Source organism: Oryctolagus cuniculus, chromosome 19 (genome assembly GCF_051225735.1).
Source record: "Oryctolagus cuniculus isolate XC-2025 breed Fujian yellow rabbit chromosome 19, ASM5122573v1, whole genome shotgun sequence".
NCBI classification, from domain to species: domain Eukaryota; kingdom Metazoa; phylum Chordata; class Mammalia; order Lagomorpha; family Leporidae; genus Oryctolagus; species Oryctolagus cuniculus.
The window spans coordinates 6,693,642-6,716,779 of NC_142885.1; the positions used below are offsets into that span (position 1 = coordinate 6,693,642).

The 23,138-nt window shown below is 56.5% G+C and overlaps 1 protein-coding gene and 1 long non-coding RNA gene across 9 annotated transcripts in view; one reads left to right on the top strand and one right to left on the bottom strand.

Annotated features, from left to right (window-relative positions):
* The window catches only part of LOC138846974 (uncharacterized), a 67,350-nt gene extending 55,528 nt beyond the window's left edge, over nt 1-11,822 (top strand). For 2 of the 8 annotated variants that reach the window (XR_016225770.1, XR_016225769.1), the window contains 4 exons: nt 6,293-6,413; nt 7,597-7,865; nt 8,990-11,555; nt 11,703-11,822. This is a non-coding gene — a long non-coding RNA (uncharacterized LOC138846974). Of the gene's footprint in view, nt 1-645; nt 4,941-6,292; nt 6,414-7,596; nt 7,866-8,989; nt 11,556-11,702 lie in introns of those variants that run through there. The other 6 variants (XR_016225775.1, XR_016225776.1, XR_016225774.1 and 3 more) reach the window with 4 other exon arrangements.
* Nucleotides 11,823-16,551: 4,729 nt separating this feature from the next.
* Nucleotides 16,552-21,673, bottom strand: LOC138843104 (olfactory receptor 10AC1). The gene is made up of 2 exons (XM_089320897.1): nt 19,216-21,673; nt 16,552-18,945 (listed from the first exon to the last, which is right to left on the bottom strand). The coding sequence occupies exons 1-2, from the start codon at nt 19,226-19,228 to the stop codon at nt 17,960-17,962; spliced, it is 999 nt and encodes a 332-aa protein (XP_089177023.1). The 5' UTR covers nt 19,229-21,673; the 3' UTR covers nt 16,552-17,959.
* Between the last annotated feature and the right edge of the window lie 1,465 nt (nt 21,674-23,138).

A 23,138-nucleotide genomic window follows, 5' to 3' on the forward strand; every position in this document is an offset into this window, starting at 1 on the left:
CCACTGCAGCTCCTGGCCCAGTCGTCCTGGCTCTGGGACTGGCTCTCCTCACCCTGACAGCAGCCTGCAGCGTCGGCATCCTTGGGATAGAGGTCGAGCCCTCTCACCCTCCCGGGCAGGCTCTGGGCCCCAGGACAGTTGTCCTGCCCCTCTCCTCTGGGACTGTCCTGGACGGCCACAGCCGGCTCTGATTGCCAGTCCTTCGGCTGGGGGTGGCTCCTGGTTGTGTTCCTGTGTGCCCCACGCTTGTGCGAGGTGCGTTCTCGCTCCCACCCAATGCCCTTCGCTGCACTCCCGCCTGGGTGTGCTGTGCCAGCACTCCCTCCTCACAGGTCCCTCGGGGCTCCTGCCTGGAAGGGTTCCTGTGGAGCTCCTGTGCTCATTCCCTCTTCCAAAAAAGGGGTTTCTTACAGAGCCTCAGCATGTGGGGGTTTGCGATTTAGCTAAAACTTCAAGGCCTTTGGAAGAAATCCCATCAGACCCCTGCTAGCTCTCACCTAAGAGGGACTCGCCCATGACCCTGCCTTGTGTCGGGGGTTGCTGGGACATCTGTGCACGTCAACTTTATTTTCCATGATGGTCAGGTTAATTTGAGGTTGGCATGCCTTCGTTGTGTCATGATCTACTAACCAGTCCCTGTTCTAGTTTTTTTTTTTTTTTTTTTTTTTTTTTTTTTTTTTTGACAGGCAGAGTGGACAGTGAGAGAGGAGAGAGAGAGACAGAGAGAAAGGTCTTCCTTTGCCATTGGTTCACCCTCCAATGGCCGCCGCGGCCGGCGCGCTGCGGCCGGCGCACCGCGCTGATCTGATGGCAGGAGCCAGGAGCCAGGTGCTTTTCCTGGTCTCCCATGGGGTGCAGGGCCCAAGCACCTGGGCCATCCTCCACTGCACTCCCTGGCCACAGCAGAGAGCTGGCCTGGAAGAGGGGCAACCGGGACAGAATCCGGCACCCCAACCGGGACTAGAACCCAGTGTGCCGGCGCTGCTAGGCGGAGGATTAGCCTAGTGAGCCACGGCGCCGGCCTGTCCCTGTTCTAGTTCTAAAGTTTTATCTGTTTGAAAGGTGGAGACTTCTCTTCCACTGGTTCACTACTCAGTGCCTACAACAGTCAGAAGTGGGTCGGACTGAGCCAGGAGCTCAACTCAAGCCAGGTCTCCCACGTGGGTGGTAGGGACCCAAGTACTTGCTGCCTCCCAGGGGGTGCATCAGCAGGAAGCTGGACTTGGGAGTGGAGCCAGGACTGGAGCCCAGGCACTGGATATGGAACCTGGGCATACCAAGTAGTGACTTAACCACTGTGCCAAATGCCTACTCCCCACATTGTTTTTTAAGCTCTTAGTCTCTCCAATTAAAAAAAAAATCCTTGAATTATTTATAGGGTAACAGTATTTGCACAGAGTGTCTTGGCAGAGTTCTTGGGTCCAGCTTGGGAACCAAGGCCCCTGGAGTGACGTTGCTGGCTTGGATGTGTCTTGAAGGGAAGGGCCTAAGGCCAGCCTCGCGTCTGCTCAGGAGAGACAGCTGGGGGCTGCTGGACACTGGGGCCTGAGCCTCTGTGCTCCTGCTCCTCGGGGAGTGAGGGGGTAGGGGGTGCAGCAGCCATCGTGTCTTGCCCCAGGTTTTGTGAGAGGCAGAGGCCAGCGGTGCCTGATGGGAGTGAGCAGAGACAGAACGTCACAGGGTGCGTGCACAGTTGAGCGCCTCTGGTGGCGTTAGCTAAAATCCGCCTTGTGGACTCTGCCCGCAGCTCCCTGGTTACGTTCGGTCCTGTGAATTTTCTCAACTCCCAAGACAAGCGATGGAAACTTCAGGTCAGAAGATGATTAGGCTACAGATAGAATCCCATCTAACGCGCTGGCTACAGGGCAAGGCTTAGAAAGCTCACCTGTGGAAGTGGTCCCTGTCCTGCTGCCCAGAGCCAGCTACCACCAGCATGTTGCGTCTCGCCGTTTGAGAGCATCCCGTGCGTGTGTGTTGTGCGTGTGTGTTGTGCGTGTGTGTTGTGCGTGTTGTCGAATGGGTTTCAGCCACTTTTTCCAATTACTGGTGTGTTACCTACAGGTAGTTTCCTGTGATTCTGTTTTCATTAGCTACGTGTTTTAGGGTTTTGCTGTGTATTTACTTAACTAGTTAGATTGTTTTTGCTTTTTTTGTTTAAACAGATTTTTACCAAACTGTAATGACTATCTTAGCAGTACAGTCTTGGGCTGACTTGTGACAGCTTCAGAATAAGTTTCGATTCATGAAATCCTGGGCAGAGCGGAAGGGTCGTATTAAATGTTACTGAGGCACAGACAGAAAGATTAAGTAAGTAAGTCAGAGTTGGAGCTCGCAGGGCTGGTCCCCGTCACTGCTGAGGGGACAGCGTTGCTGATGGCACAGCGACTTCGGAGAAACCTCTGTCCTGTGCTGGGGGCAGGGCTCCCAGCAGGTGATGGGGGCCACGAGGCCCGTCGCCTGCCCTCGCCCCAGTGTCTGCCTTCTGAGAGCACGGGAGGACCATGTGGCAGTTCTGCCAGGAACTGTGGGACATCTTCGGGACACGTGCCACCACGAGGAGCGCAGGGCGGGGAAGGGCAGCGGGGCGCTTCACTGAGGCCACGGGTCTGCTCTGGTCCCTTCTGTGACTTCATGGAGGCAGGCAGGTCCCATCCCGCACAGGACCTGGGTGTCTCTTTGAGACACACTGTTAACTTCACAGGGGAAATAAGACACTTGTGGGCATTTTAAAAATGATTTTGTGGATCTGCATATGCCACATGTGGCAGGTGGCCATCTTGAAAGAAATGCAACCGCAAATCTCTCGTGTCTTTTCCCCCTGCAAAACGTGGGTGTGACGCTAAGGCACACATCTGTGGTTTATTTAGAGATCATTTGAGAGGCAGAGTTAGGTCTACCATCTGCTCGTTCACTCCCCAAAGGGCCGCAGTGGCCGGAGCTGGGCTGATTGGAAGCCAGGAGCTTCTTCCAGGCCTTCTTCCAGGGCCCAAGGACTTGCGCCATCTTCCAGGCTTTCCCAGGCCATAGCAGAGAGCTGGATGGGAAGAGGAGCAGCCGGGACTTGAACTGGCGCCCACATGGGATGCCAGCACTGCCGGTGGAGGCTTAGCCCACTATGCCACAGTGCCGGCTCCCAACGGTTACAGTTTTGAGCCAATCAAAGCACTGAGGTCTACAGAAACAGCCCTAGACAGACGGCTGCATTATCTGAGAGCGGATGAATGAATGCCCAGTCTTCAAATATTTTCCATAGTAATGTTTGAGACTGGCAGAGAGGGAGCTGTTCTACTTCAGTCTTTGGAGGTCGGGGGAGGTGAGCCCAGCTCTTCCGGGGCCTAGGGAGATGGCCGCGCCTCTGGTTTCAGGACCTGGTCCTCACTCACCTGCCTTGGCCTCTTCGGGGTTCTCTCTCCCTCAGTTGTTGTCTTGAGGTCGTTGTCCACCAGTCCGTCCACATTCTCAAATCCCCCTACTGCTAACGGGCCCCTCTCCACCCTGGATTCTAGGGGTGTGTGCAGGTGAAGTCCACAGGTCAGGATCCAGGAAGCTGTAAGAGCCGGAGCTAGGTTGGGACGAGAACGTTCACCAGGCACCCCTGGATGGAGGGGAGCGGGCCTGCACCCACGGTTCAGAGGTCGTTAGATCCAGGATCTTCTGGGTTCTGGTTGTTTTTAAAGAAATCTCATTAATAGCAGTTAAGGGGTCAGCATTGTGGCATAGTGGGTTAAGCTGCCCACCTAGGACGCCAGCATCCCATATGAGCACCAGTGCAGGTCCTGGCTGCTCCTCTGCCGATCTGGCTCCCTGCTAATGCACCTGGGAAAGCAGCAGACGATGGCTCAAATCCCTGAGCCCCTGCAGTGATGTGGGAGACCTGGATGGAGGGCCAGGCTCTTGGCTTTGACAGGCAGCATTAGACAGTGAGAGAGACAGAGATAAAGGTCTTCCTTCCATTGGTTCACCCCCCAAATGGCCGCCACAGCCCTGTGCACTGCACTAATCCGAAACCAGGAGCCAGGTGCTTCCTCCTGGTTTCCCATGAGGGTTCAGGGCCCAAACACTTGGGCCGTCCTCCACTGCCTTCCTGGGCCACAGCAGAGAACTGGACAGGAAGAGGAGCAACTGGGACAGAATCTGGCGCCCCAACCAGGACTAGAACCTGGGGTGCTGGCACCACAGGCGGAGGATTAGCTAAGAGAGCTGCGGCGCCAGCCATTTTTTTTTTTTTAATAGGGTTAACACTGAGGATCACAGCTACAGGTATTCCATGTGTCTGACTCATTCAGAAGTCGCCAGTCTAGGAGCCAGAGTGCTCTTGTTCCCAGGTTGTGACACAGAAAGTCAGGCCCGGGAGGACAGGTCGCTTGCAGGAGGTCCCCCGGCTCCGAGGTGGCAGGTGCCGCCAGTCCATGCCTGCCCGCGTCTCGGCTGGCAAATTCCTGGCCCTCCAGCTGGTCCCTGCCTTCCTCCTCGCCCAGAGACAGACACATCTGTGAACCAGTTTGCCCACCCCAGCTTGAAGGAATTTCTTGCATACGTACGCGTTTATAGGCAGGCGCTGTCCTAGCACGCGTCGTATCTGGGGTTCCGGTTCCCCCGCTGCGGCGTTTTTCCACGCGGTCCACGCCTGCTGTGTGGAGGCTGTGTCCGTTCCTGGGGCTGCGTTGTTGTCTCTGTTCTCCCCGGCCGGGCTTGTCCCTTTGTGCCTCCACGTGCAAGGCTGTACTGCCATCTCTGCCCAGCCCTCCTTGGGCAGCCAGTGCTGTGTGTTAGCTCGAAGCTTTACCTGAAGGTAGCGACCCCAGAGTTGTGGATTTTACCCGACATGGCTGAGCTGCTGTCCCGGGGGTCTGCGCTCCCTCCCCCACCTGCCGGGAATCCTTGCTTCTGTCACGGCAGTCCCTCAAAAACTGCTCTGCCGCATGCAAGGGAGTGCCTGGGTAAGTGTGCCGTGAGTTTTCGGGGTGTGTGTTCTCGGCTTATTTTGCTGGTTACTGGTTAGCTTGAGCTCCCTCTTCTTGCTTAAGGAGTTGGCTGTTCCATCCTTCGTGTGTGTTCTCAGAGATGCGTTTGCTTGTTGACTTGTGGGAATGCCTGGTTCCAGCTCCAATCCTGTGTCTCTTAGATTTCAGAAGTTTCGTGGGTGTGTTCTTACCTCCTCCCAGGTGGAGATGAAGTTGCCTTCTTTACCTTTATGATCTTTGCCTTTTGGGACACACATCCTGACTTGTGGTCGGTGTGTCCTCTCACATTCTCTGATAGGTGTCAGTGAAAATGATTTAAATTGGTCCTCTGATCCACTGGGGTGGGGGTGGGGGGTCCAGGGAAGGGGAGCTGAACCCTGTTCCATGTGAGATCCCTTATTCAGCCACTTCAACCTTTTTTTTTTTTGACAGGTAGAGTCATAGACAATGAGAGAGACAGAGAGAAAGGTCTTCCTTCCGCTAGTTCACTCCCCAGATGGCTGCTATGGCCGGTGCTGCCGGTGCTTCCTCCTGGTCTCCCATGGGGTGCAGGGCCCAAGCACTTGGGCCATCCTCCACTGCCCTCCCGGGCCACAGCAGAGAGCTGGACTGGAAGAGGAGCAACCGGGACAGAATCCGGCTCCCATATGGGATTAGCCAAGTGAGCCACAGCACCGGCCCACCACTGTAGGCATCCTATAGACAAGTCAAGGTCCGTCTTGGGGCTTGTGGAATTCCTAGGATAAGAAAGTCACATACTCCCATCCTGAAGGAGGAGGATGATCAAGAACACTCTGTTAAAATTGACTGTTACAGAGGCCGGCGCTGCGGCTCACTAGGCTAATCCTCTGCCTTGCGGCACCGGCACACCGGGTTCTAGTCCTGGTCGGGGCGCCGGATTCTGTCCCGGTTGCCCCTCTTCCAGGCCAGCTGTCTGCTGTAGCCCGGGAGTGCAGTGGAGGATGGCCCAAGTGCTTGGGCCCTGCACCCCATGGGAGACCAGGAAAAGCACCTGGCTCCTGGCTCCTGCCATCGGATCAGCGCGGTGCGCCGGCTGCAGCACGCCAGCCGCAGCGGCCATTAGAGGGTGAACCAACAGCAAAAGGAAGACCTTTCTCTCTGTCTCTCTCTCTCACTGTCCACTCTGCCTGTCAAAAAAAAAAAAAAATTGACTGTTACAGAAAGCCCGATAAGTTGCTTGTGTGTGTTACCTTCTGTGCTTCCTTGAGCTGCAGCTGTTTATGAATAAATGAGCCTGGATCAGTTCATTGTCTTGGCTCCATTTTTTGCGTCCTTGTCCCTCTTTTCATTCCCATGCCCCCCTTCAGGTTCTGTTCAGGTGCGGCTGGTCCGCACAGGTGGCGCCCGAGTAGGGACCTGAATACGGGGGAGTACGTGAGGAACGCTGAGAAAGGAAGGACGCGGCAGCCCGGCAATGCGGAGGAGGAGGTAAGTACCCGCTACCCACAATCCTTGGTGAGCAACGGCACAGTATGGGACAAGCGCAGGAAAAAGAGGTAGTTAAGGCCATTACAGGGTTACTTCAGACCAGAGAATAGGGTTAAAGAGGCAAACCGTAGAGCAGTTTGTCAGTGCTGTGGAGAGGAGTAGTCCTTGGTTCGCTGCGGAGGGAGTTGTAGATGAGGAACATTGGGATTTACTAGGAAAAGAGTTAAAACGCCCATTTGCAGGCTCTCGGTCCGATGATCTTCCTGTTACTACATTTTCTTTATGGTCTCTGATACAAGAAGCTTTGTTAGCGCAGAAGGGATTGAGTGATTTTCAAAAACTTGTGGGAGATATCAACTGGCTTCGTCCACATCTCCGTCTTACAACGGGAGACCCTAAACCTTTATTGACTATCCTAAAAGGAGATAGTTCCCCTACCTCCCAGCGAATGCTTACCCCCGCGGCACGGCTGGCTTTAGAAAAGGTGCAACAGGCTTTATCTCAGAGCTCTGTTTCTTATATTAATTACGATCAACCTTTAACACTCATTATTTTAGTTAGCAGGGCAGTAGGTAAATGATCTATGGCAAGAAGCTCCTTTGCTTTGGATTTATTTGCATGCTACCCCTAAGAAAAATGTTGTGCCATATTATATCTCTGTAGCCAAGATTATAGTTAAAGGGAGATTGGAATGTAGGAAGATATTTGGAATAGAACCAACATAAATATGTCAACCATATACCAATAGACAACTAACCTGGCTCCTGTCTTTCACAGAGGATTGACCTCTTGCATTAGGTTCCTTTTCGGGTCAGGTTCATAATAATTATCCAACAAAGTATTGCAGTTTCTTGGACAACATCCCTGTGTGTTCCCACAAAATACAAATTTCCAACCTTTAAAATGCTTCCTTGATATTTACTGAAGGTTCCAACACTGGTCAGGCTTCCTTGATTCATGGCGGTCGCTGTACCATTATCAACACCCCTTTCTCATCGCCGCAGTCGGTAGAATTAGCTACTGTTGCGCTTGCATGCCCGTCAAGATATACACTGATAGCAAATATGCTTTCTTATCAGTACCTCAAGTGGAGAGCTGTCCATTGTCCCCTGAGCCCTCTGCTGCTGTGCTGTTTTCTCGCATTTGCACTGCTATCCAATGACGTACTCGCCCTTCTTTATAGGTCACGTCCGAGCACACGCGAACCTTCCGGGGCCTCCAGTAGAGCGGGTGCTGCTCTGTTAAGACGGCTACAGGAGACCGTGCTGTACGTCACGTGAAGGCTCACACGTCACGATGAAAGCATAGCACTACTCGAACAGGCTCGGCAGATTGGGAAATCCTGCTCCACTTGCCCCATTTCGTTAGCAGTACCTCATTACGGAATTAACCCCCGCGGTTTGCTCCCTCATCAGTTGTGGCAGATGGATATCGCCCACTTCATGGAATTTGGTAAACTAAAACACATACATGCATCTATTGATACCGGCTCTGGATTTATATTCACTTCTTTGCATACAGGTGAAGCGACAAAACATGTCACCACCCATTCCTGACAAGCTTTTGCTTCCAGGGAACTCCAAAACAGATTAAAATGAATAATGGGCCGGCGCCGCGGCTCACTAGGCTAATCCTCTGCCTGCGGCGCCGGCACCCCGGGTTCTAGTCCCGGTTGCTCCTCTTCTAGTCCAGCTCTCTGCTGTGGCCTGGGAGTGCAGTGGAGGATGGCCCAAGTGCTTGGGCCCTGCACCCCATGGGAGACCAGGAGAAGCACCTGGCTCCTGAGTTTGGATCGGTGCAGCACCGGCCATAGTGGCCATTTGGGAGGTGAACCAATGGAAGGAAGACCTTTCTCTTTTTTTTTTTTTTTTTTTTTTTTTTTTTATGACAGGCAGAGTGGACAGTGAGAGAGAGAGACAGAAAGAAAGGTCTTCCTTTTGCCGTTGGTTCACCCTCCAATGGCCGCCGCGGCTGGCGCGCTGCGGCCGGCGCACCGCGCTGATCCGATGGCAGGAGCCAGGAGCCAGGTGCTTTTCCTGGTCTCCCATGGGGTGCAGGGCCCAAGCACCTGGGCCATCCTCCACTGCACTCCCTGGCCACAGCAGAGGGCTGGCCTGGAAGAGGGGCAACCGGGACAGAATCCGGCACCCCGACCGGGACTAGAACCCGGTGTGCCGGCGCCGCTAGGCGGAGGATTAGCCTAGTGAGCCGCGGCGCCGGCCTCTCTTTCTCTTTTTCTTTCTGTTTCTCTCTCTCTCTCTCTCTCTCTCTCTCTCTCTCTCTCTCCCTCCCTCCCTCTCTCTCCCCCACCCCCACTAACTCTGCCTGTCAAAAACAAAACGGATAATGGACCTGCTTATACTTCTGCCTCTCTTAAAGCTTTTTGTGCAACCTTTTCTATACCTCATGTCGCTGGAATTCCCTGTAACCCTCAGGGCCAAGGCAGTGTTGAACGTGCACGTAAAACTTTAAAGCAGTATTTAAATTAAAAAGGGCGAGTATGGGGCTTCCACCCATTTTCCTAATAAATGGCTTTCACACACTTGATTTATTCTAAATTTTCTTATGTTGGACAGAGATGGTCGTTCTGCAGCTGATCGACACTGGCGTCCATGGTGAGATGGAGGGATCCTATCACCAACAATGGAGTGGACCTGATCCGGTGCTGCTTTGGGGACGAGGGCCTATTTCTGTTTTTTCCCAAAAGGATGATGCGGTGTGATGGCTGCCGGAGCGGATGGTGCGACAGGTGGATACCCTCCCAGCGACGCCCCCTGACGATGCCCCTCGGGACGTTGCTAACGATCGGGATCTTCCTGAAGACCAATGAGTCCTGTCATTTATCCACGCGCCAGGCCAGTGTTACTGTCTCTGTGGGCACTCCGGTGATTTTAAACTGTTCTTGTGTATACCCTAATGGGAGTGGCATGGCAGGATTTGTTCAGTGGGTGCGTAAGAACCAAACTATATTTCTCCAGAAAAACATAACCCATTGGCAGTGGTGCAATGTGTCCGACCAATCAAAAAGAGAAAGTTTTGATTTTAGTATAGCCAAATGGGCCATGTTATCAGATGCGGGGGTGTGTTCTTGTCAGTTTTGGAAAAAGAACTCCCCTGATGTCCTGAATGGAACCGTCATTGTAACTTTGTCTGTTAATGCTTCTTTTTCTACTGAATTTGGCAATTTTTGGCTGCACTTGGCCGCAACAACTAATACTACTACTTTTTGTGTTAATACAGCTGATTCTCCTTCCCATCTTCTTGCCAATAATCTTACAGGAATACGCTCTTCTAGGGAGGAGTTTACTAGTATAGCAGGCCTCAGTATAACTTCCCTTGAAATAGATAATGTTACTTGTTTATTATTTACCGTGCCATGGCAGCTCAACCAAACTAGCTACAGGGAATTTCATCCACTGAATGGGACGCGGGCTCCTAAGAGGTGGGTTTTTTTATGCAGCCAATACGCCTTTACGTCGTTAGCCCCGACGATTTCCGCAACTGCTCACTGGGCCGTGTGGCCCCGACGCTGGCCTCTGTATTTCCAAAGACACGACGGCGACGTTCACCGCCTGAGAACTGTGATGACACTGTCCTCCTAAGCGGAGAAGACACTGTCTTTTCCATGGCTGTGTCGCTGGTGGGAGTTCCTGGATTGGCTTATGGGATTACCCGTGGAATGCGAAAGCTTGCATGTTTAGTAACCGAGACAGTGAATCTTACCGCTGCTCATTGTCCAATGTAGCCGAAGAACCGGATCAAGTCCGCTCAGGGGTGCTTTTATCAATTATTTACTGTTGGGAGATCACATAAGCTGTGACGCTGTGCCTGGGGGTGTTGTTCTAACGTGACTAACAATGTGCCATTTGTAGAGTCTCTCACTGGTAAATATCTGTTGCATTTCACTCTTAAGTTTATTAGTAACCCCCTATCTCTTGGAGGGTTCCAGTGGATTCACTGGTTATTAACGTTGGCTGGACGGCTACTGCTTTTCCTACTTTGTATGGGATGTTTTCTGTGTGTTTTACAACTTACGTTAACTTTGCTACAGTCTGTATGGACTGAGATCCATCATTTAAAACTTGGCAGCAAACCTCCTTTATAATCAAAATAATTGATATTTGGCCGTATATTTCATCCATCCTCGACTCTCGCCTAATGTCAAGCTGGAATGGTCCTCAGAGACGGGTAAGACACTTGGCATCCCGTACCACCCTAAGACAGGGCTCTAGGCCAGGTTGCCAGTTACCAATGATGGGTAAGGACGGAGATGACTGAGGGCAACCTAAGACAGAGGCCACTCCCAATTAAATAAAAGGGGGAGATGTAGGCAGCCTATGAACAAGTCAAGGTCAGTCTTGGCTTGTGGAATTCCTAGGATAAGAAAGTCATGTACTCCCATCCTGAAGGAGGAGGATGATCAAGAACACTCTGTTAAAATTGTTGCCGGCGCCACAGCTCACTAGGCTAATCCTCCACCTGCAGCGCCGGCACACCGGGTTCTAGTCCCAGTCGGGGCGCCGGATTCTGTCCCGGTTGCTCCTCTTCCAGGCCAGCTCTCTGCTGTGGCCAGGGAGTGCAGTGGAGGATGGCCCAAGTGCTTGGGCCCTGCACCCCATGGGAGACCAGGAGAAGCACCTGGCTCCTGGCTTCGGATCAGCGCAGTGTGCTGGCTGCGGCGGCCATTGGAGGGTGAACCAATAGCAAAGGAAGACCTTTCTCTCTGTCTCTCTCTCTCTCTCACTGTCCACTCTGCCTGTCAAAAAATTAAATTTTAAAAAAAATTGACTGTTATAGAAAGCCCGATAAGTTGCTTGCGTGTGTTACCTTCTGTGCTTCCTTGAGCTGCAGCTGGTTAGGAATAAATCCCGCTGAGAATAAACGAGCCTGGGTCAGTTCATTGTCTTGGCTCCATCCTCATGTCTTTGTCCCTCTTCATTCCCACGCCCCCCTTCAGGTTCTGTTTGACTGATGTGGCTGGCCCGCACACACCACTTCCACTTTGACCTGACGTGGCGTGGACAAAGAGTGGTGCTCCAGTCTGTCCATTCACCCTCTCTCCCTGTGACTCCCTCTTCAGCTTCGGGTGGTCTTGTAGTTCCTGTCCTTACGTGCTGCGGTACCGAAGCCCTCAGGCAGCAGGCAAGAAAACATAAGCCCTCCTTGCAGTCTCTGGCTACTCACACGCACGCTCCCCTGGCTTGTCACTCCTCACTCTCGCCTCCTGTGCCCATGCCAGGCCTCGTCACGTGAACACCCTCTGACGTCAGAACGCGGTTCGTCTTGCAGGAACGTGACTGCCCATGATGCTTAACCTTGACGCCGGGACGTGGGATGTGGCTGCCGTCCCACACTGCTCCCCGCGCTCCGTCAGACGGGAGCGGCGGTGGTTCGGCTCCCGCCCCAGCATCTTCAGCAGACGCTTGCTCACTGCCGGAATGAACGGAGATCCAGCGGCGAGATCTTCCCTGCTGTGTTCTCTCCCTCTCCCACAGAGTGCAGAACAAAGTTGGAAGTATGCTAAGCGTCTTCTGCAGCCCCACGTCGGGGAAACTGGACCCTCGAAGGCAGTGAGGTCCGTTTCTTCCCAACCTCCGCTGTGGCGCTCGGTGCCGCAGACGCCACGTCCGCCAGGGCTGTGCTGCTGCAGGGGTCGCCGTCGTTTGGGCACGTGGCCGTGGGCTTCACCCGACAAGAGTGGCAGCAGCTGGCACCCACGCAGAGGCCCCTGTACCGCGATGTGAGGCTGGAGCACCTCAGCCACCCGGTCTCCCTGGGTGAGCTTGGCCTCCACCTCTCCACTCGTGCCCGAGCTGCCGCCCCCTGGAGGGCACTTGGCCCGCAGCGTCGGTGGGTCCAGCCAACCACTGGTCACAAGTCCCGCAGAACCAAACAGTGTCTGTACTGACCAGGCTTGCTTTCCTGCCGTTATTCCCTAAACAACCGAAGCTAACAACTGATTGCATGGCAGTTATGTTGTTAGGCGTTGTAAGTATTCTGGTAGATCATCTACGTGAAGTATGTGGGGGTACAGATACCTTATGCAAGCGGAGCCCTGTTTTAAATAAGGAGCGTGAGCATCTGTGGATTTGGTACCCAGGGTGGTATGGGTCTTGGAACCACTCGCCCACCGCGACGGAGGCGGCTGTTTGTGAAGTCGCCTCCAGAGCGAGGGACCTGGCTCCTGGCCGCCACGTCGGTGTTTCATGGTACAGCCTACACCTCCGGCCACTCAGAAGGCTCGGCCGTACCCCTGTAACATTCTCTGGGGACCAGGCCCACTGTGATCGGCCAGCTGGAGCAGGGCAGAGAGCTGTGGGTAGAGGAGGAGGACCTGCGCAGTCCTGCTGTCCAGGTAGGAGCGCTGCCGGGGGAGGGGCCACAAGTCACAGCCAGCAGAGCCTGGGGGGCGCTCTGGTTCCAGGAAACTACTCTTTTTGTATGTTTACTCATTCATGCCTACGGAAGGCAGAGTGACAGATTGAGGCGGGTACACAGATCTCCCATCCACTGGCTCACCCTCCAACGGCCACAGTGTCCTGGGGCTGAGCTAGGCTAAAGCCAGGAACTCCACTCTGGTCTCCTCTGTCAAAGGGGGCACCCAAGTCTTCAGGCCCTAACCTGCGGCCTTCCCAGTACGGTAGCAGGAAGCTGGATCCGCAGGAGAGGAGGTGGGATTTGAATGAGCACTCGGATCAGGGATGTACTGCAACAGCTGGGGCTACGCTGACCCGAAGCCAGGAGCTTCTTCCGGGTCTCCCATGCAGATGCAGGGGCCCAAGGACTTCGGTCATCTTCTGCTATCCCAGGCCACAGCAGAGAGCTGGATCAGAAGAGGAGCAGCAGGGACTAGAACCGGCACCCCTGTGGGATGTGGGCGCTTCAGGCCAGGGCTTTAAGCCGCTGTACCACAGTAGCTGCCCACCCCCCCCAGGAAAGGGTTTTAGAAGCCTTGGATCGTGCAATATGCTGTGGACGTAGGGCCTGTGACCTTGAGACACGAGTTCATCCTCAGATTCTGCTCAGCCCCTCCGTGGGATCTTTGTCTTGTGTTTTCTCTTGGGGTAGGAAAGGGGCTTTGCCGTGAGTGGGGTTCATAGATTTTAATATTTGACGGGTAGAGTTACAGACATTGAGAGACAGACAGAAAGGTCTTCCTTCTGTTGGTTCACCCCCCAAATGGCCGCTACAGCCATCAGGAGTGGTCAGTACAGACACTGTTTGGTTCTGCAGGACTTCTGATCAGTGGTTGGCTGGACGCACCGACGCTGCAGGCCAAGTGCACTTCAGGGGGCGGCAGCTCAGGCACGAGGGGAGAGGCTGGAGCCAAGCTCACCCAGGGAGACCGGTGCCGATCAGGAGCCAGGTGCTTCTCCTGGTCTCCCATGGGGTGCAGGGCCCAAGCACCCGGGCCATCCTCCACTGCACTCCCGGGCCACAGCAGAGAGCTGGACTGGAAGAGGAGCAACCGGGACAGAATCCAGCGCCCATATGGGATGCCGGCGCCGCAGGATAACCAAGTGAGCCACGTTGCCGGCTCTGTCTTGTTTACCTTACACGTCCACACTGTGAAATGCATCCACTTCCCTGGTACCGCTGGCCCCAGTGAGGCTGCAGCTGAGCGATTCCCTGCCCACCCCGTCCGCGAGTGGCTGCACCAGCACCTGGGGTCCTTCGCCCTCCGCTTTGTCCTGTTTGCCCATTTACCACCATGAACTCCTTAGCATCAGAGCTACATAACATCCAGTGTCAGCAGATATCCCTAGTTTTAATTTTTTTTTCCCAAAAAGTGTAGAATTACTATTTACAATAGGCAGTTAGGCTTAAAACCTCGAAATAATCTTCCCTCCACACGTTGCTCAAACGTCGTGTGCTCTGACAGTGGGAAGGTGAACGTGTCTGTTTCCAGGAAGATGCGTGGCAGGTTGACGCCCAGGCGGACAGACCACACCAAGACCAACTTCAGAGCAGGTGGCAGCCTGGACGAGGAACACCTGACCCCGCCAAGGCTCCAGGTGGGGGAGGGCCCTGGGGAGAAGCCCCCCTCAGCACACAGCCCACCCCTGCACTGCCCAGACAGCAGCCCGTCACGTACGGCTTGTGTGTGGAGATTCTGAGAGCCACCGTGGAGCTCGGGCCTCACGCCTGCCTTGTAAGGAGGACATCCTAGCGTGACGGCCAGGGGAACTTGTTTCTCTACCCTACGCTTGAGACAACAGATTCTGGAGCGAACCCGCATGACTGTAGCCGGTATAGGAAAGCCATAAGTCACAATGTGGCTCCTAATGCCAGACCAGGAACCCCGAGACCAGAGAAGCCCCATGCAGGTACGAATGTGGGAAAACCTGCCAGGTAGAGGTCCCCATCCATCCCAGAGTCCACAGAGGACAGGGACAGTTGCAAGGAGACTGGTCTCGAACAACAAGGAAGTCACACACATGGCAAAGCCCACGGGGACAGCAGCCACGGGCGAGCCAGCCTTCCCGTGCCCAGGCCAGTGCACCCTGGAGAGAGGCCTTAGCGGTGCTCAGAATGCGAGAAAGGCTTCTCCCACACGTCCCGTCTCCTGGGCCAGAAGCCCTACGGCCGCACCGAGAGCCAGAAGGCCGCCTCCCAGCACTCCTGCAGGACCGCGTGGGCAAGGAGCCCGACGAGTGCTCCGCCTGCACCAGGGCCTTCTCCCGGAAGGCGAACCTCGTCTGCCGCCACAGGGTCCACACCAGGGCGCAGCTCTACGGGTGGGTGGCAGATGTCAGCGTGGAGAAATCCTGGCACATCTAATCACAGAGACCCATGGACACACCCTGGGCAAGCACCCCAGAGACCCGCCACACAGCGCCACCACCAGTTGAGTCAATCAAGAAAGAGAAAAGTGATGAGCCGTTGGAGTGACGTATTTGTATAGGATACGCTCGACTATACGGGGTGTCTGTGTTAAGTGTGCATATAAGCTTTTTGGTGGGACTTTAGGGTAATAGTGTAGTAAGATTCAGAAGTAATTCAGTGTTACAGTCCTGAGTGTGCTATGTAAAAATATTTTTGACAGGGAACTGAAGACAGTGTCTGTCAACTTTGTGCACTAAAGTATACACTGCCATCTTTTTTTTTTTTTTTTTTTTTTTTTTTTGATAGGCAGAGTTAGAGAGACAGGTCTTCCTGCCATTGGTTCACTCCCCAAGTGGTTGCTGCGGCCGGCACACTCTGCTGATCAGGAGCCAGGAGCCAGGAGCCAGGTGCTTCCTCCTGGTCTCCCATGGGGTGCAGGGCCCAAGCACTTGGGCCATCCTCCACTGTCTTCCCAGGCCACAGCAGAGAGCTGGACTGGAAGAGGAGCGACCAGGACAGAATCCGGTGCCCCAACTGGGACTAGAACCCGGTGTGCTGGTGCTGCAGAGGATTAGCCTAGTGAGCCATGGCGCTGGCCTACACTGCCATCTTTGTAACGTATGTTGAAACCAGAACCATAGAATTTACTGAGCCGGAAGCCCACACCCAGCATCACCTACCGTCTCCGCTGTTGTTGCGGGGTGAGTGCTGTGGAACCCCGAATCTGGAGGCTACCAAGTTCATGATCACCCCAGGTGATGTCTGTATAGTAGGTGTCTCAAGTGAAAACCACCCCCCCCCTCTTAATTAGCAGTGACGGACATAGAACCTGGGCCCGTTTCCAGTGGGCGGAACCAGAAGTCGTAGTTCGTGGTTGGTGTTGGAGTTGTACCGTGGCGTCCGTTGTGTTCACCCAGAAGCGTGCCTGTTAAACACTGCAGGAGACCACAGGTGACTGCCCTGGAGCCACACGGGGCAGAGGTAACTCTGGAACCTGCGGCTCGTCTCTCCTTGGCCTGTGGGTGTGGCCAGGTTTCTTTGTTGGGCGGTGTCGTGCATACTGACCTGTCTTGTCTGCATCATACAATTTGCCCTGTTCGTGTCCTTGTTGAGAAACTGACCAATTTCAAACCCGTTTAGAGAAGCGAGCGCAGGCGTAGCTGGAGGAAGGACGCCTCCCTTCGCGTTTCTCAGGGTCCCATCAGCTCCAGCCCAGCTGCCCTGGAGTCGAGTGGCGGGGCGGGTGGGCGATCGGCACCCCTCTGTCAGTGTGCACTGATAGAACTGCTCTGAAAAAAATACAAGCTTTAGAAACATGGTTCCTGGCTCTCCACAGGGAGGGCACTTCCTCCTGCCTTCCGGGGTGGGAGGCTCGAGGGCCGTGGGCAGGGCTTTGTGTCTCGGGCTCCGAGGCACCAGCCTCAGGGAGAGGAAGGGGGTGGTGGGCTCCATTGCACCGGCCACGGTTTGAACTTCCTGGGCTCCGGCTCAGCTTTTGCTGACACATACTTGGTCCAGCCAGGGAGCCTGGGCTCTTCAGACACAGTCTTTAGGCTGAGGATACCCCTTAGTCACGTCTTGGGGCAAAGCTCCCATGGAATCCAGGACCCTGAGCTTGCAGGCACAGCCAGGTGGCAGGATTGCCTAAGGCTCCCTGGCATCAGCAAGTCGGGTCCCCGCAGCTGGCTCAGACACCTGTGGACGGCTCCGGAGAAGTCATCAGTCATGTGTGATTTCAGGGCTGCGGCCGGTGCGTGGCGCCTCTGTGCAACCCAGTGCTTTTCCATGATCGCCTAGGACGGCAGAGCCCTTGGGGCTGAGCCCTGCCTTCAGGCCGCGTGCAGTCTCAGTGGGGGTGGGCGAGAAGCAAGGCAGGGGCCACAGTGAGAACCAGGCTTTAGAGTGCCACCTGTCGTAACCGCGAGGAGAAGGGAAAGACACCGAGGAGGGCCTGGGCAGATCCCCGACTGGCACAGCGGGGCTGGGTAGGAGCAGAGAAACGGGGGGTTGCACAGATGTACACTGAGCTGCCTGACCGTAGGTGGCCGGGCTGCCCGGATCTGACGAAGTTCTGCACTTGCACCTACCCACGTCCTTACCACCCTCATCAAGACAGAGACATTCAGCCCAACCCAGACCCGCCACCCAGGGGGGCACGGCTGCCACATCAGCCACCGGCCCCCATCGACTGGGCACACTGGCCTTTGTTTGGATGACACCGCACAGGACGTGCACCTCTCTTGGCTTCCTAGGTGCCGTTCACGCCTCTGCGTCGCTGTGTGGTCATCGTGGGCCATGCCGCCAGGCGTGTGCATTTGTGGACATTCACTTTCGGGTCTGGCTCCTCGAAGCAGCGCGTCCCTGAGTTTTGTCCATTACTCGTTTCATTCTTGAGGGAAGACTCCACGTGGCTGGAGTTCGGGGTCGGTTCCAAGTGGTGGCGATTCTGCCTCTCTGGGGACCTTTGGCCGTGTCCAGAGCTAGTTCTGGCTGTCATATGGTGTGGTTGCTGGCAACTAGCATCAAACCTAGATCCCCTGAACATCTTAGGACAAAGAACCGTCCTGCCCAGAAGGCCAGCAGAGCAGAGGTCCTCGCGTGCCACGCCCGGGTTTGTGTCGGTGTTGGGGAGCCACAGAGGGCTCTGGAAGGGCGACATCTCCATTTAGAGGGAAAACGTCCGGACAGACCCCGCCCCCTCCCCCACCCCGTGCGCAGCGTCAGGTGACGTCAGCCTGGGGGTCCGCCCCCGGCCCCCTCGCGCCCACCACCCGTTGCAGAGCACCCTGCATGTCCCGGTTGCGCAGCGTGTAGATGGCAGGGTACAGCAGCGGCGTGAGGTTGACATAGATGAGCGAGACCAGCTTGTCCTCGTCCAGGGAGCGGCTGCTCAGGGGTCTGGCGTACATGGCCGTGGCACAGCCGTAGTGTAGCACGGCTACCGTGAGATGGGACGCCACCGTGCCGAAGGCCTTGCGGCGGCCCGCGGCCCCCCCCACGCCCAAGATGACGAGCAGCACCCGGGTGTAGGAGAGCAGGATCAGGACCAGGGGCAGCACCAGCAGCAGCAGGCAGGCCGCCAGGAGCACCCGCTCCTGCAGGTCCCGGTTCCCGCAGGCCAGCACCAGCACCGCCGGGAGGTCACAGAAGACGTGGTTCACGAGCCCGCCCCGGCAGAAAGGCAGCTGGAATATGGCCGTGGTGAGGCCCAGGGCCAGGACGGAGCCACCTGCGCAGCACGAGGCCAGAAGGCCCCAGCAGAGCCCTGTGGTCATGAGCTGAGGGTAGTAGAGGGGGCGGCAGATGGCCAGGTAGCGGTCCAAAGCCATGGCCGCCAGCAGCAGGCACTCGGAGCCCCCCAGGGCCACGAAGAGGCCCATCTGAGCAGCACAGGTGGCGGGGGCCACGGCCTGGCCCCCAGGGGGCAGGAGGAAGCCGGCCAGCATGCGTGGGGTCAGCACCAGTGTGTAGGCCACCTCCACCGCCGACAGCGCGCCCAGGAAGAAGTACATGGGCGTGTGCAGGGCGGGCTCGGCCAGAGCCAGGCCCAGGATGAGCAGGTTGCCTGCCAGGGTGGCCAGGTAGAGCGGCAGGAGGAGCGCGAAGAGCAGCACTCGGAGCCCCGGGGGCCACCCCGAGAAGCCCAGGATGACGAACTCCTGCGGGGCCGTCCAGTTGGACGCCGGCCCGTGGCTCCAGCTGCGGCCTGGGGGAGGACAGGACAGGCCTGGTGACACCACCTCCCAGGCCCAGGGACCCCCACGCCTGGCCCTGCCCACACCACACTTCCTCAGGGCCACCTCGCCTTCTCCCCATCCAGCGCGTCTCTCCTCCCCTCCGCCCTACTTCCTGCCATCCAGTGGCCGCCACCAGCCCCCCTGCCTGCTGGCCGCCTGTGCGTTTCCAGGCGGCTGGCAGCAGGGAGGGGGTCTTCAGACCTGCCCTCCCCACCCTTCAAGTTATCCCTGCTGCATACCTGACCCTGGCATCCTGGGTCCCAGCCCACAGCCAGGAGGGGGAGGAGGAGCGGGCTGACTCCGTGCCGCAGCGACGACCGGGCCTGCAGACAAAGCCGTGACGGTCAGGGGCTGGGGCAGCACTGGACGCTTCCGTTCAGAGGCCGCTCCTGGCGGACACGGTGTGTGCCAGCGCTGTGCCGGCAGCCCTGTCTCTCCTCACCTGCCCTGTGGTGGTTTGCTTGGTTGGTGCGTTCTCTCTCTCTCTCTTAGCTGGATTCAGGACAAGCCACTGGTACTTCTGAGCCCATCATTTCTAGGGAAGAACCCTGCAAGGGAAGACGGGGGTGTGGTCACCTGATGGTGACCAGTAGCCCTCGGGAGCAGTGGCTCCTGCTCCTGCGACTGGCGTGGTAACTTCCAAATCTCAGGACCTTCCCGGAGCACGTCCATTTCAACCTGTCCCCAAATCGGCTCATTTCTAACCCAAATCTCCCCCTCCCTTTGTGGGAGTGGACCTGGCTCAGTGCCTGAAGTGGGAGTCGGGAAACCGTCGGGATCAGTTCTCGCTCCTGCACCCTCAGCCACAGTGGGGCCCCAGATGTCACCATGTATCTCACCCCCCAGGTCTTCCCTAGCCCCTCTCTCCCGGGTGACCACAGCAGGTGCAAACAGGCCCTCCACCTCCATCGGCTTCCTCACGCTACCACCTCGCGTGGCGCCTCAGCCTCCTGGTGCTCATGTCCACGCCCCTTAGCACACAGCACTGCCGGCCCCACACAGCATGGTGGCAGCTCCACCTGCTCGCTCTCGTGCACTGCACCCCCCCTCTGCATTTCATGAAACTCCCTGGAGCCCCCGTTCTCCACCTGGAAAAGCCCACTGTGTCCTCTGAGGCTGCGCTCACACCGTGTCCTGGGCGCACGCTCCTGTCCCCCACTCAGGACTGGCATTGTCCTTTAACCCCGCAGTCAGTCGTCTTTGTTTGCTGAACTGCTGTGTGTAAAGGGAGGAGGTGCTCAGTCCTCCTTCCTACCTGATTTGTGCCTCTTGTGTCGCCGACCTGGGCTCGGGGCTCTGGAGCCATGGCCAGCCCCAGGTCTCATGGCTTTATGACGGCCGATTGCCCCAGATCCTACTGCCTCCCTGCTGAAGTTGCCCTTGGCCGTCACTGTCGGTGTCACAGTGACCTCGGGGACGTGCAGTCGTCCTATGGGCAACACCTCCCAGCATGACGAGAATCGTGCCTGGCTCCCCTCCTGGGCATCAGCGGCCTGTGTCCTGCCTTCCCCTTACTCCTTCAAGAGACACGGTTCTGGGGACGGTGCTGTGGTGTAGTAAATTAAGCCCCTGCATGGCTGGCATCTCCTATGGGTGCTGGTTCGAGTCCTGGCTGCTCCACTTCTAATCCAGCTCTCTGCTAACAGCCTGGGAAAGCAGTGGAGGATGGATGGCCCAAGTGCTTGGGCCCGGGCCCCTGCCCCTGAGTAGGAGACCTGGATGAAGATCCTGGCTTTGGATTGGCCCAGCTCTGGCTGTTGTAGCCATTTAGGGAGTGAAGCAGCAGATGAAGACCTGTAACTGTGCCTCTCAAATAAGTCAATCTCTTAAACATTTTCTTCCTCTTTCTCTTCCTGTATCCTAACCCCTAAAACTACCGTTTTGAGATCAAAGTCAAGTTCACCTTCCTGAAGAAGCCTTACCTGGCTTGAAGTCTGATCGCCAAAGGCCCTGACGGACACGACGAGGCCCATCAACACCACCGCCATTCCCCGCTGTCTGATCAGTGGCCGCTGCCGCTCACAGGAGGCTGGGAGGGCACTGAGGTCATCCTTGTAGAGCTCAAACCAAGCCACATTGAGAGCCACGAAATCCCCCTCCAAGCACCGACCACGCGGAGCTGCTCACCGTGCGAGGGGCTCCTTTCCTGGCCTGTGAAACAAGGGAGGTGTTGTGCTTCTGACGTCTTGTGCTTCCGTCACACTGTGATTGTCTTTATCCTCAACGTAAGCTGTTAATTAAGACATTTGGATGCATCCGTGTTCAGTGTGCCTGGTTTGCATCCCCGCTCCACTTCCAATCCCTCCTTCCTGCTAATTCACACCCGCGGAGACCGCAGGTGATGGCCCGAGTCCTCGGGTCCCTGCTACCCACGTGGGAGATGCAGGTTGAGTTCCAGGCACCGCACTTCCGCCTGGCCCCGGCGTTGGCTGTTAGACATCGGGGGACATGGACCAGCAGGTGGAAGATCTCTGGTTATCTACTTCTGCTTTTCAAAAAGGTTCATACAAATTTTTAGGGAGTTTGAAAGCCTACGTCTAGTTTAGAATAGCACATCGGAAGGCAGATGTTCAGTGAGCAGGAGGTGGCTGGCGCCGTTTCTCAGAAGGGCCGCGGTACGTAGCCAGGAGGCTCCAGCTAAGCAGTGCGCCTGCGTCAGTGTGCACTGGCTCACAAGTGCAGTGCATTCTGGGCCGTCCTCTGAAGCGTGGGGAGTGGGGTCAGAGCTCTGCTTTCTGGTCCCGCCTGGCTTTGGGTAGTCACATTCCTTGCCCTGGAAGCTCGGTGGGCCCTGAGGCGCCCCCCACCCTGGCCACAGTTTCCCAGTTCTGCGAGGGAGGAACCATGCGGGACGGCAGGACAGACGCGAGCTTCCTGTGCCCGCAGTGCGTGGGTGGCGCTGGGCACGGCGGCCCCTGCTTTTAGGAAGTGTGTGTGCTGGACAGCTGGACAGGTGCCCAGTGACACGGACGTGACCTCCAACCCACCCCTCATGGGCCAGAGCTGTGTATTCCAGCACCATGACCGCCGCCGTCTGCTGAGCCGTGACCGCAGGGCCGGGCTAAGCCATGCGGGAGCAGCACGCAGGGACAGGTGTCGCCCTCACTGAGAGGGACCTACTGTTCCTGGGTCACACGGCTTCTGCCCCGATGGGCCGTCCCCAGGCCTGGGGTCCCCAGTGTCTGTGGTCTTAGGCTGGAGGGTGTGGTCTGCTCTCATTAACTGTTTCCCCTCCAAAGAGGAGATGTGAAAGGGACTGGAAGGAAGAGAGCAGCGTTCGAGGCACACGTGGAGAGAGGTGCAGGATCAGAACGGGGCACAGACAGGCCGCAGAGGGGCGGGGGCGGCAGACTTGGGAGCCCCCAGCCCAGGCTCGGGGCTGCCGGGGAGAGGAGGGGAGGGGGCAGGAGAAACACAAGGAAAGAGATGGGGAAGAGAAGAGGGGAGGGAGGGAGAGCGAACTGGAAATGTCTGTGTTCCACCAGCTTCCTGGACCTCACAGCATTTTCCCTCTGCCTGAAACATGAGTTCAGTTGGAGGATTCCATCAAGAGCGCTGAACTCAGTCCCCACACCCACTCCCCACAAGGGACAATGTTCACGCCAGCTCCACGCCATGCCTGGAAGGAGAAGAACCGAGCCGCGAGTGTTCATGGAAAGACAACGCAGACTCAGGACCCCAGCCCTCCTCGCCCGGGCGGGACACAGGTTCCAGCGAGGGCTCCCGAGACAGGCAGAGACCGAGGGACCGGGTTCTGGTTCAAAGAAGTCCCAGTCCCAACCGTGAAAACGTGGACTCACCCTCCTCCGTCTCCTCATCAGTCCTTCGGTGCGAGCCCTGGATCGGGATGTGCCGCCATCGCTCATTTTCCCGACCTCACCCCCGCTTCTCCAATGTCAGGGCCATCCTGCACCTCTTCTTCAGGGGCCAGGGAAGACGTCAGCCCTCCTGTAAACAGAGCTGACGAAGCAGCAGAGACAGCCGTGGGAGGATTCCACGCAACCTGCGCGGGCAAGGGCTACACCCATCTTCATCCCTCTCTCACCCCTGTCTCCCAACTTTTATTCCCCATAAGAAGAGAGTACTCAATCTTGGAGCGAGAAGGTACTTACCTGGTCTCCCTGGGCCCACTTATGGGTCTGGTTGGATGGAAAGCCCCAGG